This window comes from Staurois parvus, unplaced genomic scaffold (assembly GCF_062004578.1).
Source record: "Staurois parvus isolate SC_StPar_1 unplaced genomic scaffold, SC_StPar_1.0 ptg000019l, whole genome shotgun sequence".
Classification (NCBI taxonomy): domain Eukaryota; kingdom Metazoa; phylum Chordata; class Amphibia; order Anura; family Ranidae; genus Staurois; species Staurois parvus.
The window spans coordinates 18,121,950-18,136,382 of NW_028317815.1; the positions used below are offsets into that span (position 1 = coordinate 18,121,950).

The 14,433-nt window shown below is 39.3% G+C and overlaps 1 protein-coding gene across 1 annotated transcript in view; it reads right to left on the reverse strand.

Moving 5' to 3' along the window:
• The window catches only part of CDHR3 (cadherin related family member 3), a 74,135-nt gene that overhangs the window by 42,072 nt on the left and 17,630 nt on the right, over positions 1-14,433 (reverse strand). Inside the window, exons 2-7 of the mRNA XM_089685301.1 lie at positions 11,501-11,688; positions 8,660-8,828; positions 8,042-8,133; positions 3,678-3,778; positions 2,359-2,463; positions 759-904 (exon numbers count right to left, since the gene is read on the reverse strand). Of these exons, the coding sequence (XP_089541427.1) occupies positions 759-904; positions 2,359-2,463; positions 3,678-3,778; positions 8,042-8,133; positions 8,660-8,828; positions 11,501-11,688 (801 nt within the window). The remainder of the gene's footprint in view (positions 1-758; positions 905-2,358; positions 2,464-3,677; positions 3,779-8,041; positions 8,134-8,659; positions 8,829-11,500; positions 11,689-14,433) is intronic.

A 14,433-nucleotide genomic window follows, 5' to 3' on the forward strand; every position in this document is an offset into this window, starting at 1 on the left:
ATTGACATGTCCCAGATTTAAATTAAGAATGGTTGGCAAAAAAACCTAGCAATTCAGCCTTGATTTATTGCAATTATGTATCCTGGTTAGTTCTTGGCTCTTCAACTATTTATTTCTTTTTTTAAATTCAACTTTCCTCTTGCTCATGTTCTCTCACAAAGTACCTCACATGCTTGTGTGGGCAGATTGTCTTTTGTTATCCTATTTATATGCCCAAACCACCAGAGTCAAACTATCTCAATTATGTCATGTACTGAACCACTTGCAGGTTCTACTTGATGTTCCTGATTCTGTTCTGTTTATTCTTCTGATCCTCTTGCTTGACATAGCACATCTTTCTAGGTTCCATAAGTCATTGTCATCACACCTCACCAGTAAATACTGCATGTAACGCTTTTCCTTTCAGTTTTCATAATTTATTTTATATAAGAACTTAAAAGCAAATTTTACATTAGGCTTGTCTCTCCTAGGTGGGTTGATCTTACCCTTTGATTTGTCTGGTGTGGGTGTCCCTACTGTGAGAATAAGCTGCTACCAACTTACCTTTCTCAGCTACCTTGGACAAACTGGCCTTATAAGATAAGGTGGCAGTCTTGAAGAAGAAATAAAAAGGGCATGTGCAATATTGTAGTCATGGTGGTTGGCTGATTCCTTATAATGCTATTCATAAGTGTGAATTCCTGATTTCTAATGATATGTATGTTTTTAATAAATAATTGTTAGTATTATATAGAGAAAAAATGTAGATGGGATCTTACATTCATTGATGGAGAAATACTGGTTTGGTGTGGTGATGCTGTAGTACAGTATACTAACAAAGCCAACATCTGGGTCCACTGCTATAATATTGGTAAGGATAGTTCCTGGACTTTGTTCTTCAGGAATGGAAAATGAAGTGGTTGTTCTGAAATAAATAAAAAAGGCATAAATCAATTTTCCTTTCCCATATATAAAATAAAGAAGTAAGGAATCCCACCAAGAAACAACTCCCAAGAATAGAATCCCACAAATAAGAACTGTTTTCAGCGCTATGGCCCTTTAAAATGGCTTGTGGCAAACATTTCTTTACCTGTTGAAAATGTCCCACACCAAATTAAAAAATCTCTACTGCCCATTTTGGTAACTTTACCAATACATGCTGCAGATTTAGGTAGTTCTTAATAGCACCACTTTTACAAAGTGTTGCTATTAATGCACCATGTTAAAAAATAATTACCTCCAGTTCGTAGATAAAGAAACAGGAGGTAATTAAGACCTAATCTTAACTGCCATGAAGAGACAAGCAGAGTGCCTACAGAGTAGCAGAGTGCCTACAGAGTAGCAGAGTGGAATATTCACCACTGCTACTCCCTCCCTGTCACTGGTTATTAAGGAAGCTGTCAGGCTCACAACCAACAGGCTCCTAACAGCCAATGACCCTACAGTTCTCCATCAGGTTCTACCTACCTTGTAATCGACAAATCGACAGACAGTGAGCTGATTCTTTAGCCATAGCAGGCTGTCTATTGGCTAAAGATCTGCCCACTGTCTGCTGTCAATCATAGAGGCCCTGATGGGAAACTAGTATCTGTAAATCCCCATCAGTCTCCACCCCCCCCCCAGTACAGAACTGCTCAACCGCTGCACTGTCTGTGTGACAGCTGCAGAGGTGGGAGGGGGTACCGCTGTACTGAGGGTCCCTTTTAAGGTCAGAGTGTCCATATGGACAGACACCTAACACTCAGTGGGGGTTATTTACTAAAGCTGGAGCGTGCAAAATCAGGCTCACTTCTGCATAGAAACCAATCAGCTTCTAACCCCAGCTCATTCAATTAAGCTTTGGCAATAAAACCTGGAAGCTGATTAGTTTCTTTGCAAAAGTGAGCCTGATTTTGCACTCTCCGGATTTAGTAAATAAACCCCAGTGTGCCTCCACACTCTACTCACATTATTTACTAAAGCTGGAGAGTGAAAAAGTAGGTTCACTTTTGCATAGAAACTAATCAGCTTCAAGTTTTTTCTGCCAATGCTTAATTGAACAAGCTGCTTGCTTTCTATGCAGAAGTCAGCCTGATTTTGCACTCTCCAGCTTTATTAAATAAACCCCACTCACTGGTGTATCGCCTACACTGACATCTGTTCTAAAGAGTGTCTTGGATGCTCTTTACGAATTCCAGGGACAGTCAGTAAAAAGCCACTACGCATGCTACATTTACAAAGTACTAAGAAATATTTGGTCCGCCATTTCTGACAAATGTCTGGCTTTCTCACAAAATGTGTTCCAACAGATACTGTTGCTGATGTTTCATTATCTATCCAACAATACAATTTTTCCATTATAAAAATCTATTCTGTATCATTTTTTTCCAAGGTACATACGTAATGAAGTATGGTGTTTCATCATTGATGTTCGTTATAAACACTGTCAGACTGCCATTTACATACAGTCCTCCTGAGTCCATCACTGTCACAGTCAAAGAATAACTGTTGAAGAGAAAAAGTGTGTTTATTTGTGTTCATTTTATGGCTCTCTTGGAGCCCCTATTCACACTTGAATGCCTTTTAGGTTCTTTCACTACATCTGACTATATGCTCAATATGCAAAATTCACATTTTGTACACTCCGTCACGTTATGCTCTATGCCCTAGGCTAAAAAAATGTACATCAGTTTTTCTCTTTTTTTTAGCATATTTAAGTATTTTGCCTCCATGGAATTCAGTGGATGTGCTTGTGAATGCAGGACACACACATATCACCTGAAAAATTCCTCTCCTCCTATAGATTTTTTGTCCCTTTGCCCAGCCCAGAAAGCAATCACTTAAAGCTTTACTCTAAACACTCGAAGGGCCAGTTTGCTGTGCTTCAGACGTAAGGGGGCCCAGAACTTTGGTCACTGGAAATAGGAAAGGTCCCGACAACCATGGAATAAGCAATGCTCCATCTTTGGTGTCAGTGGGAGTAATTGTCCTCCATCATTGGTGCCAGTGACAGGAATAGTGCCCCATTGTTGATCTGATTGGGAAGAAGTGTCCCTATTATTGGTGTCATTGAGAGGAATTGTGACTCATCTTCAGTGTCATTGGGTGGAACTTTGATCTATTGTTGTTGTCATTGGGAGTTATTCTGCCTCTTCATTGGTGTCAGTACAAGTAATTATGCCACTTTGTTGGTAGCAGTGGAAGAAAATAGTGCCCCAAGGGCCAGATAAAAGCAAACAAAGGGCCACATCTGGACCCCAGGCTGCAGTTTGGAAACCACTGCTTTAGACAAATGGAAACACACTTGACCAAAGCTTTTAAGACATTTGTAAAACACTTATAAAACATTAAGGCTCCATTCACACTAGTGTGCATTCAGATGTGACTTGAGTCATACAGAATCACATGACAATGGAAATCGGGTTGTTTTCAATGGTGTCCATTCACATCAATGCAACTCAGCATGGCTTGAATTTGGAAAAGGCTCCTGTACTACTATGGTGAGATTCCATGGAAGTTTTGGCCCCATAGAATATGAAAACCACATCCAAGATGCATCTAATTTGCACTACATAAGCACACTGTAAATCAGATGAAAAATCAGATCCCAATTGTGTGATTCTAGCTTAAAAAAAAAGCATTGAAATCACTTGGAATAAGCTTTGCTCCGGAGTGCATGAACCTCAATTTTTGTAAATAAAAGAATTCTGGATGTTTACCTGTTTGGATCAGTCTCATAATCAAATATTTTTGTAGACTGAATGTCTCCCAGGGTAGTAGATGACAGAGTAAATGGGGCAGAAGCAGGAGTCAGTGAGAACTGCAAAATATTTCAAGTAATACTTTTTATTGTCATTGGTAAAGGCAGTCAATAACAGTCATATATGGCCTGAGATATTGTGAACAGTTATAACATTTTTAACCACATGGCAAATTTACAGATAAGCAAATTATCAATTTAAGGATTATTCAACACTTATTCACCAAACATTCAGAGGTCATCCACTGTAGTTATTAAGCACGTTTGTCAGATTGCAGTTAATTTGACAACGATCTTGTCTCTAAATATCACCCAAACCGTACTCTCCGCTCCTCGCAAGACCTCCTGCTCTCTTGCTTCCTTGTCTCCTCCTCCCATGCTCATCTCCAGGACTTCTCCAGAGCTTCCCCCATCCTCTGGAACTCTCTACCCCAATTTATCAGACTATCGCCTACTCTGCTAACTTTTAGGCAATCTCTGAAAACCTATCTCTTCAGGGAAGCCTATCCTGCCCTCAGCTAATAATAGAATCGTCTACGCTTCCAACCAGTCCATCCCCCACAGTTACTACCTTTTGTACCACTAGCCCCTCCCTCCTAGATTGTAAGCTCCCTGGATCAGGCCCTCCTTTCCCTCTTGTATTGAACTGTATTTTTGCTGTATTGTCTCCCGTTATACTGTAAAGCTCTGAGCAAACTGTTGGCACTAAATAAATCCTGTATAATAATAATAATGTGCCATACATTTGTCTTCAGGCAATACAAGTCCGAGTAAAATTCACAGTATTTATAACATGACAAATGTTACTAAACCAGAATTGATTATTTTCTGCACAGTTTCCATTTGGAGAGGGTAAATTATTTATTTTATGTGATTCACTCATTGTCTTCAATGGGGTTCCTTCCACACTCCCTCAAGCTCTTTCCTCGTTTACATTCACCAGCACTGGCCCTCTTCTCCCATCATGGATGACAAAAACTTACCCAAAGTGCAGACATAATGGGGGGAGATTTACTAAAACTGGAACACTCAGAATTTGGTGCAGCTGTGCATGGTAGCCAATCAGCTTCTAACTTCAACTTGTTCAGTTAAGCTTTGGCACTAAAACATGAAATCTGATTGGTTTCCATGCAGAGCTGCACCAGATTTTGCACTCTCCAGTTTTAGTAAATAACCGCCAATAGCTGCAAATACTGGATAATCCAGGCAAGGGAACATGTCTGATATGCCTGATGATAATAAATATACCCCTATATCCTTACTCATCTTGTTACAGAAACTTTTTATCTTATTATTAAGCCAGTGAAGTTGTTTATTTCACTTTCAGGATAATACTTATCAGTTTATTCAAATTAAGCATATGAATATTTGTCTATTGTGATTTAGAAAAGAAACAGTTACAGGGACAAGACTGAGGGGAAAATCTACAAATGGAGATGCTTGCTCTGGTAACAACAGTTAAAGGTGGAATTTCACAGACCTTCAAACTTAGACTGGCCATATACTAGTAAAGTTTCATACTAATGTTTGTACGAAAATTCTCGCAAGGACATTTTTAGAATGTACATTCTTGCCATCGTTTAGTCAACCAATTTTAATTTGAAAGCCATTAAAATTTCATTCAGACCTGCTATTTGAATAGCATCCCAGATGTATTAAACCGGTTTCATTACAATATATACGAGTGTGCAATTTCTCCTAAAGAAAAAACACATTCACAGTTAGAATTTTGTTCAGTCAAGAAAATTGTTCCATTCTCCTTTGATTTTTTTACCTGACTAACCATTAGAAAATGAAATACACATTCCAAAAAATTCAAAATGTTTGATGTTTTTTGATAAAACCTAACATCTCCCTAACGGGTACAAAGACAGCAATGAAACCTTGACCAAAGTTCTAGCTCTTCCCCAAAGTGATAAATAAAAAATAATTAGGGTATTTGTTGGCAAACCCTAATCTGTAAAAACCTGCAGGACACTTATTATAGACAGATATGACATATATATATATACACACACACAAAGACTTGGCAACCTACCCTTTAAAATAATTGCTAAGAGAATTAAAACTATTATTATTATACAGGATTTATATAGCGCCAACGGATTTCTCAGCGCTTTACATTATAGTGGGAGACAATACAGTAACAATGCAGTTCAATACAAGAGGGAATTGAGGGCCCTGCTCCTTGGACCTTACAATCTAGGAGGGAGGGGTGAGTGGTACAATAGATAAAACTGTGGGGGATGGAGTGGTTGGAAGCGTAGAGGATCCCAATATTAGCAGAGGTTTTTAATGATCGCCTAAAGGCAAGTAGAGTAGGTGGTAGGTGGTAGTAGGTGGTAGTCTGATAGATTGGGGTAGGGAGTTCCAGAGGATGGGTGATGCCCTGGAGAAGTCTTGGAGACGAGCATGGGAGGAGGAGATAAGGGAGCTAGAGAGTAGGAGGTCTTGCAATTAGCGGAGTGTACGGTATGGGTGATATTTTGAAATAAGTTTGGATATGTAAATTGGGGCAGTGTTGTGGATGGCTTTGTATGTCATAGTTAGTGTTTTGAATTTTATCCATTGGGCAACTGGGAGCCAGTGGAGGGATTAGTAGAGAGGGGTGGCAGATACAGAGCGGTTGGTAAGGTGGATGATCATGGAAAAAGTTGTTTACGAGTGACGGTCCATGCAATCGCCAAGGGTCGGATACGACTGAATGGATAGATAGATAGATAGATAGATAGATATACATATACACTATATACTGCCAAAAGTATTGGGATGCCTGCCTTTACACGCACATGAACTTTATTGGCATCCCAGTCTTAGTCCGTAGGGTTCAATATTGAATTGGCCCACCCTTTGCAGCTATAACAGCTTCAACTCTTCTGGGAAGGCTGTCCACAAGGTCTAGGAGTGTGTCTATGGGAATGTTTGACCATTCTTCCTGAAGCGCATTTGTGAGGTCAGGCACTGGTGTCGAATGAGAAGGCCTGGCTCACAGTCTCCACTCTAATTCATCTCAAAGGTGTTCTATCGGGTTGAGGTCAGGATTCTGTGCAGGCCAGTCAAGTTCTTCCACCCCAAACTCGCTCATCTATGCCTTTATGGACCTTGCTTTGTGCGCTGTTGCGCAATAATGTTGTAACAGGAAGGAGCCATCCCCAAACTGTTCCCACAAAGTTGGGAGCATGAAATTGTCCAAAATGTCTCTGACCCTTAAGAGTTCCCTTCACTGGAACCAAGCCCAACCCCTGAAAAACAACCTCACACCATAATCTCCCCCTCCACCAAATTTTACACTTGGCACAATGCAGTCAGGCAAGTACCATTCTCCTGGCAACTGCCAAACCCAGACACATCCATCGGATTGCCAGACAGAGAAGCGTGATTCATCACTCCAGAGAACACATCTCCACTGCTCTAGAGTCCAGTGGCAGCGTGCTTTACTACATGGAAACCCATTCAATAAAGCTCTCTACACACTGTTGTTGTGCTAATCTGAAGGCCACACGAAGTTTGTAGGTCTTTAGGTATTGACTCTGCAGAAAGTTGGCGACTTCTGCGCAATGTATACTGACCCCGCTCTGTCATTTTACGTGGCCTACCACTTCATGGCTGAGTTGCGGTTGTTCTCGTTGCTTCCACTTTGTCATAATACCACTAACAGTTGACTGTGAAATATTTAGTAGCAAGGAAATTTCACAGATGGAATTATTGCACAGATGGCAACCTATCATGGTACCACACTTGAATTCACTGATCTCCTGAGAGCAACCCATTCTTTCACAAATGTTTGTAGAAGCAGTCTGCATGCCTAGGTGCTTGATTTTATACACCTGTGACCATCAAGGTGATTGGAACACCTGAATCCAATGAATTGGAGGGGTGTCCCAATACTTTGGGCAATATATAAATATATATATATATATATACACAGAAAATAAAAATGCTAAAAGTAGTTTGCAGTATTGTTTTCTCCAAAACTGTATAAACTAGACCTGAGAGCTAGACCTAAGTTTACCTGAAATAGAAACTTAAAATTTGTTAATGTGTTTCAACTTAAAAAGATCCTTATAATGCAGATGGCACTTCTTAAGGAACACAAAAATGAATGCTGGACATTAATATACAGTATTTTCCTTTACATTTCTGTAAACTATGGTTCTTATAGATAATTCCTAGTATGTAGTCATCCTTACATTTTGTTTTTCGTTTACAATGTGGTAATTTCCAGCTATAACTCTAATGAATGTTTTGTTATTAGTTTTCCACTTCTTAGGTAAAGAAAATGATTGCTCAGTGCCATCACTATGTGAACAAACAAACACTTGCCTTTAGAGAACTTGATGGATCTTCGGGGTCAGATGCCAAAACCTGATATATTGGTCCAATAGGTGATCCTTCAACAATGTAAACCGTCACAACTATAATAAAAATGAATTGTATAGTAAGAATAAAATCATTACAGTTTGTACAAAATCCAGGAAACAATAGCTTTGTGCCTTTTTATCCTGTAATGAATCAAATGTTCTGTTCACATATTTATTTATTTATTTATTTATTTGTATGATACACAGCCATACAGAACCATTTTGCTACAATAGAGGGGGTGCTTTATCACACATCGCAAATTTTGGAGGGTTCTTGATGAACTGGCTTAATGTGGCTCAGTGGGTGACCCTGCTCTGTTTGAAAACAGTGGCTGCATGCTTGCAGAACAGTGACTTAGTGGTTAGCACTCCTGCCTTGCAGCACTAGGGTCATGGCTTCAAATACCAGTAATGATCCTATCTGTATAGAGTGTGCATGTTCTCCTTGTGCTGCATTTTGAATACCTTGCCCTGCATTATCTCAATTGGGATAAATGTGATCTTTTATGTGAAAACTCATGCCAGTGAACATTACCATATGTGTTACAACATGAATTAGCCCGAAAGTTAATACACACACCTTGATTTGCTAGGTTGCCCAGGAATACCGGAGGCTCGTTTACATTGGTGAGCTGCACAGTTAATGTTTGCAATTCAGTTGTTCCTGACGTGTCTTCCATATATATTTGTAATTCAAAGCTATTAGGCATTGTTTCAAAATCAAGGACTGGATTGCCAGTTGCAACTACCTACAATAAAGTGAGAGCACGTTCACACCATCACAGCACATATATACATAAAGCAATATAATATTCATTTAATAATATGCAGTTGGGGTTAAACAGTACAATACTGTATAGTTAGTATATTGTACCTATTTTATTTTTTATTACTGCATAAATATGACATTGCTATGAAAATAAATATGCAGTATATACGAAGAAATATCAGCTTTATCATATGTATTACATGAAACAGTTATAAGGATACCATATTTTTTTTAGCAGCAGGGGGCTTCAGAATCTGTAGTAAACACACCTGGGTTGACGCTAAAGTGTGTTTTAATGGGAAAACATGAAGGTAGAAATATGGAAGTTGTAATAGCTGTTTCATTTAACCACTTGCCTACAGGGCACTTATACCCCCTTCCTGCAAATGCCAGTTTTCAGCTTTCAGTGCTGTTGCACTTTGAATGACAATCACGCGGTCATGCAACACTACACACATATGACATTTTTATAATTTTTTTGAGACAGATAGAGCTTTATTTTGGTGGTATTTAATCACCTCCTGGGTTTTTTATTTTTTGCTAAACAAACCAAAAACAACTGGAAATTTTGAAAAAAAAACAGTTTTTTCTTAGTTTTTGTTATAACATTTTGGAAATAAGTGATTTTTCTCCTTCATTGATGTGCCCTAATGAGGCTGCAGTGATGGGCACTGATAGGCTGCACTGATGAGCACTTATAGGTGGCACTGATGAGGAGGCACTAGTAGGTGGCACTGATGGGCATTGACAGGCATCACTGATGGGCACTGAAAGGCAGCACTCATATATGGCACTGATAGGCGGCACTGTTAGGCGACACTGACTGGCACTGATAGGTGACACTGAAAGGCAGCTCAGATGGGCACTGATATGTGACATTGATGTGCACTGGTAGACACTGATATGTGGCATTGATGTGGCACTGATGGGCACTGGCAGGTAGCATTGATGAGCACTGACAGCTGGCATTGATGGGCACTGACAGGTGGTACTGCTGGGGCAACACTGATCATCAGTGCCCTGATGATCAGTGTACATATCCCCTCCGAGGAATGCCGATTACCAGCTCTCCTCTCGAGCTGTCAGCGTGACAGCTTGTGAGGAGAGATATGCCGATAACCGGTATTTCCCTATTTATATGCGATCAGCTGTGATTGGACACAGCTGATCACATGACCGAGCCAACATATTTGGCTCTTTCTGTTGATCGGTGATCCACTGTGTACGAGGGACACAGAGCACCACCAATCGCCGCGCTGTGCGCTCCCAAAGCCGCACACGTACGGTTAGAGTGGGAGGATATCATAAGACGTCCTCCCAGAACGAGAGAACCGCCCTGTGCCCGTCATTACCTTATATGGCGGGCGGGGGGCGGTTAAAGGCTTAGACTTTGTTGCTATCATCCTGATTATGGCTCCAGTGCATAATTGGTCAATAACAAGAATAACCATATGAGTTTACACTTTCCAGACTTTAATGACTACATGCTTGTTTGAGATCAGTGAATACATTTTAGTAAAGCCAGGATGATAAAAACAACAACCCCTTTACGACAGCAATTAGCATATACTGTATACAGTGGCATTGCAGTTGGGTCTTAACACTCAGGCAGCACATATGTGTCACTGTGTTGTTTTGAAGAGTGCTCCATCAGTGCCCTCAAAACTTTGACCAAGCTGTCAGCGACAGCTCATGCTCAGTTTCTGCTGACCAGTGCTGGATTTGTAAGGGCGCAAAAAGAAAAATTGCCCAGGGCCCCCTGCCATAGGGGGCCCCAGACTTCCTTTGTGAATTTTTTTACTAATCAAGCTAATTGTATACATTCTTTTACAAAGTGTGTGTGGGTGTCAGGATATGGAACAATTAAGCCTGACTTCAGAAGCAAAGGGATGAGGGCTTCTGGCAAATGTTTTACATTTCAACTTATTATTACATATTAATTTACTATTTGAGATGTTTGTTATAACATGACTGTGTTGCTGAATTTATTATCTTGTTGGTGGGATAAGGGAGGAGTTCAATCCTATCCTAGTGCGGCCGACTGTCGCATTAACCAGCGTGGAATGCAAGATGGCACCGAACCAGACGTGACCTCCAGGTCTGAAGAGAAGTTGAAACTTCGAAACGCGTTACCACCCATTTATATCATCATGTTCTCTGCTGACGTCATGTCCACTACGGTGCCATCTTGCTTTCCATGTTGATTAATGCGGCGGCCGCCCGCACTAGGATGCTCCTCCTGCTCCACAACTCAGCTACGCACAGACCGCCTGATTTCAACCACCCATAGGGGATCTGGACATAACATTGACATGCCTGTCTTTGTCTACTTTTCAGTGAATTGCCAATTGTATGTTTTTTAATAAACTCCACTATTAATGCTGCACTTAGTCTGGTGCCCCTCTGCTTCCTTCTCTTTACACTCTCATTTCATGGGCTTCTTAATTGGTAATGGAATCTCTGCAAATACGTTGAAAATATAAGCTGAGCTTATCTAGTTTCGATTAGCGTAAAGGTTAAAAGTCATCCAGGTGTTAAGGGTCTTATAGAACCTATAAGGGAATCAGCAGTGACATGAATGATTAAATGCATAATACCAGCCCATTATTATTTAGTTAACGAGAAAAAAAAATGCTAAGCAGTAATACTTACATAATATAGGGGGGAACTGGGATCAACTCTAAAAGCTGTAGTGAGAGGACTACTGTTTATTATTATAGGAGATGCTTTTAAGCCCATTGTAGAATTGACTGAGAATGAATACACTCTGGTGCTAGCTGGGGTGTTTTCCTGAACGGTTGTTGAGTTAGGCAGTCCATTAAACAACAATGTGCCTCCACCTTTAAAGAGAAAAAAAGCACCATGTTAGAAATAATCAAAGCAAAGAATATATATATATATATATATATATATAAAATATATATACTGAATATTCATACATATCTATGAGAACATTTAGGGGGTCTATTTAATTAAAGTGATACCATTTGTTGGTTAATAATGGGATTGTAAATATGAGCTTTTGAAGCATTTTCTTTCCAGGCATGATATGCTACTGTAGCAACAAACCAAACTAAAACAAAAGAAAGGAATTTTTAATGAAAAGTTAGGTTGTTTTTTTAAAATGTATTTTTTTTTTGTTTTATCAGTTAAGGCTAACTCCACCTTTTATACCCTAATTTTGAGTATAACATGTAATATGGTGGCAGTGTTCAGTGACCCGTCCTGTGGACTAAGGTATATATGTAGACATCATTTAAGAGCACCTGCCTAAAGCCCAAATAAACCCAAAAACAAAAAAAATTTAAATTGCAGCTTGTCAATTCTTAGATGTAATGGTTGCATTGCCTTTCTTTTTTTTTTTGTCATCCAGACCCAAGAAAAGCACGACTTGACCAACTGACACTTCCTCTTATCAATTTAAATTATTTATTACTCATTTTTACAGCCACTAAAAAAACTATTGCTAAGGCATCAAGTTTTCTAGTCCTGCGTTTTCATGAAGTGAAGAACAGTATTAAAGAGACCAAGAGTTTTGAAAAATTGAAAGCAAAATGATTAGACAGAACGGTCAGCTTTGACAAGATCTGAGCCCCTTGGATCAAACATTTTCTCCCACCTACCTTTGACAAATGTCTGTTATAATTATAATAAAATGTAAGAATTTCTTTATTGTTTTGGTTGCCCCAATCATTTAACTTGTACCTTTTTTTCCTGTTTTCCTTATCCATGTGTGCCTCGAACCCCTATACCTCCCTTTTCCCGTATTTCTACCCTTTTTCTAGCTTTTCTTTCCTCTGCTCCTTAGTCTTTTCACCTAGATATACCTGGGTACAGTTATTCATGGTTAGCTATGTGGCACATCTGCTCTTTATCCCATTCTCCTTATAGTTTGCATGCCTTTTGCTTGGGGTACAGTGCTTGCTTACTCATTTGTGTTATGCATGTACAGCTGGAGAGTTTCCTATCTTTGTGGTTAACCTTGAACCATGTTATTTATGTGATATGTGAATCCAATAAAAATCTATTGAAAAAAGCAATCATTTTAATAGAATAACTGGTACAGATTACTGGGTTTCAGTCTGGTCATTCTGTTGATCTTGGTAAACACATTTCTGGGTGCAAAACATATCCTAAAATGCACATCAGCATCAAGATCCTAAGCTATAGGAGCAAGCTATTTCTTACTTTATACATCAATTATTAAATAACCAAACATAAAGGATTTTCTGCCTGAAAACAAGGAGAGGGAGCAAAAGACCATGGAACAAAGATGAAGAAAGTGGAAGAGTGGAGAAAGAAAATGTAAGGAGGGGTGTGGTTTTATAAGGAAGGCTTTTCCCTTGGCTAAAGCCACTTATTACCCCTCTAGCTTGATTACCCAGGGCTGTCTGATTTCATCAAGTTGAGGTTGTTTATTATCCAACATACAAGACAGATTCTTATTAAGCATAATCCATGTTAGCCTATGTTTAATTTATAGTTGTATGCAGGATATATACAGTTTAGAAGATTAGGGATCAAGTCATCCTTGGATTCTTTGGGGTCAAATTTTATCTCCAAGCAAAACTAAGCATAAGTCCCCCTGCCTAGTCTGTCTCCTAGCAATGGGTTTGATTAACTAAAACTGGAGAGTGCAAAATCTGGTGACATAATTAGTCTGGCTGACTAAAGACAAATGTCCATCCAGTTCAACCATTAAACAAAAAGTTATAATCCTACACCCACAGTTGATCTAGAGGAAGGCAAAACAAACCAGCAAAGCATGATCCAATTTGCTCCTGCAGGGGAAAAAAATTCCTTCCTGATCCCCCGAAAGGCAATCGGATATTCCCTGGATCAACGTTACCTATAAATGTTAGTAACCAGTTATATTCTGTGTACTCATCTCTGCATAGAAACCAATCAGCTTCCAATTTTTTTTGTTAGAGCTTAAGTGAACTAGCTGAAGTTAGATGCTGATTGGCTACAATTGGCTGCACCAGATTTCCCATTCTCCAGTTTTAGTAAATCCACCTCAATGTGTCCCTTCTGGCATTTTAGTGGACCTGGGAGTGACAGGTGCAGCGTTCAGCCACAACGTGCCATAGACTTTGACAGGCTGCATGCAGCGGGGCAGGACATTGCACCTGTCCATTCTGGGCACACTACAAAACCAGGAGGGACACATGGCTCCTACGTGACCACGTGTACAAGGAGCCTAATGGTTATTTAACTTACAAGTTTATAAACTGATGTTTTTTATAATTCTTTAAAATTACAATAATAAAATCTTTGTACTAAAAATACATCCAGTACAGGGTGTATCTTTGACACTAACTGTTCCATATGCGCTGTATTTCATCTTTTATGTATATAACAAATGTTTTATATGATATACTATAGCTTTATAAACCAAAGTTTTACACATTTTTGTGAATTTCCATAAAATCTTTATTTTACAAATCAACAAGTATTATGGGGTACAGCCATTACACTGTATTCACAGTGCATTGTGGGTTTTCTAAAGATAGAGCATAGACAAAGCTGTTCACCTTCTAACTACATTCTCTAACAAACGTCTGTATGGCCACCTGAAGAGACCT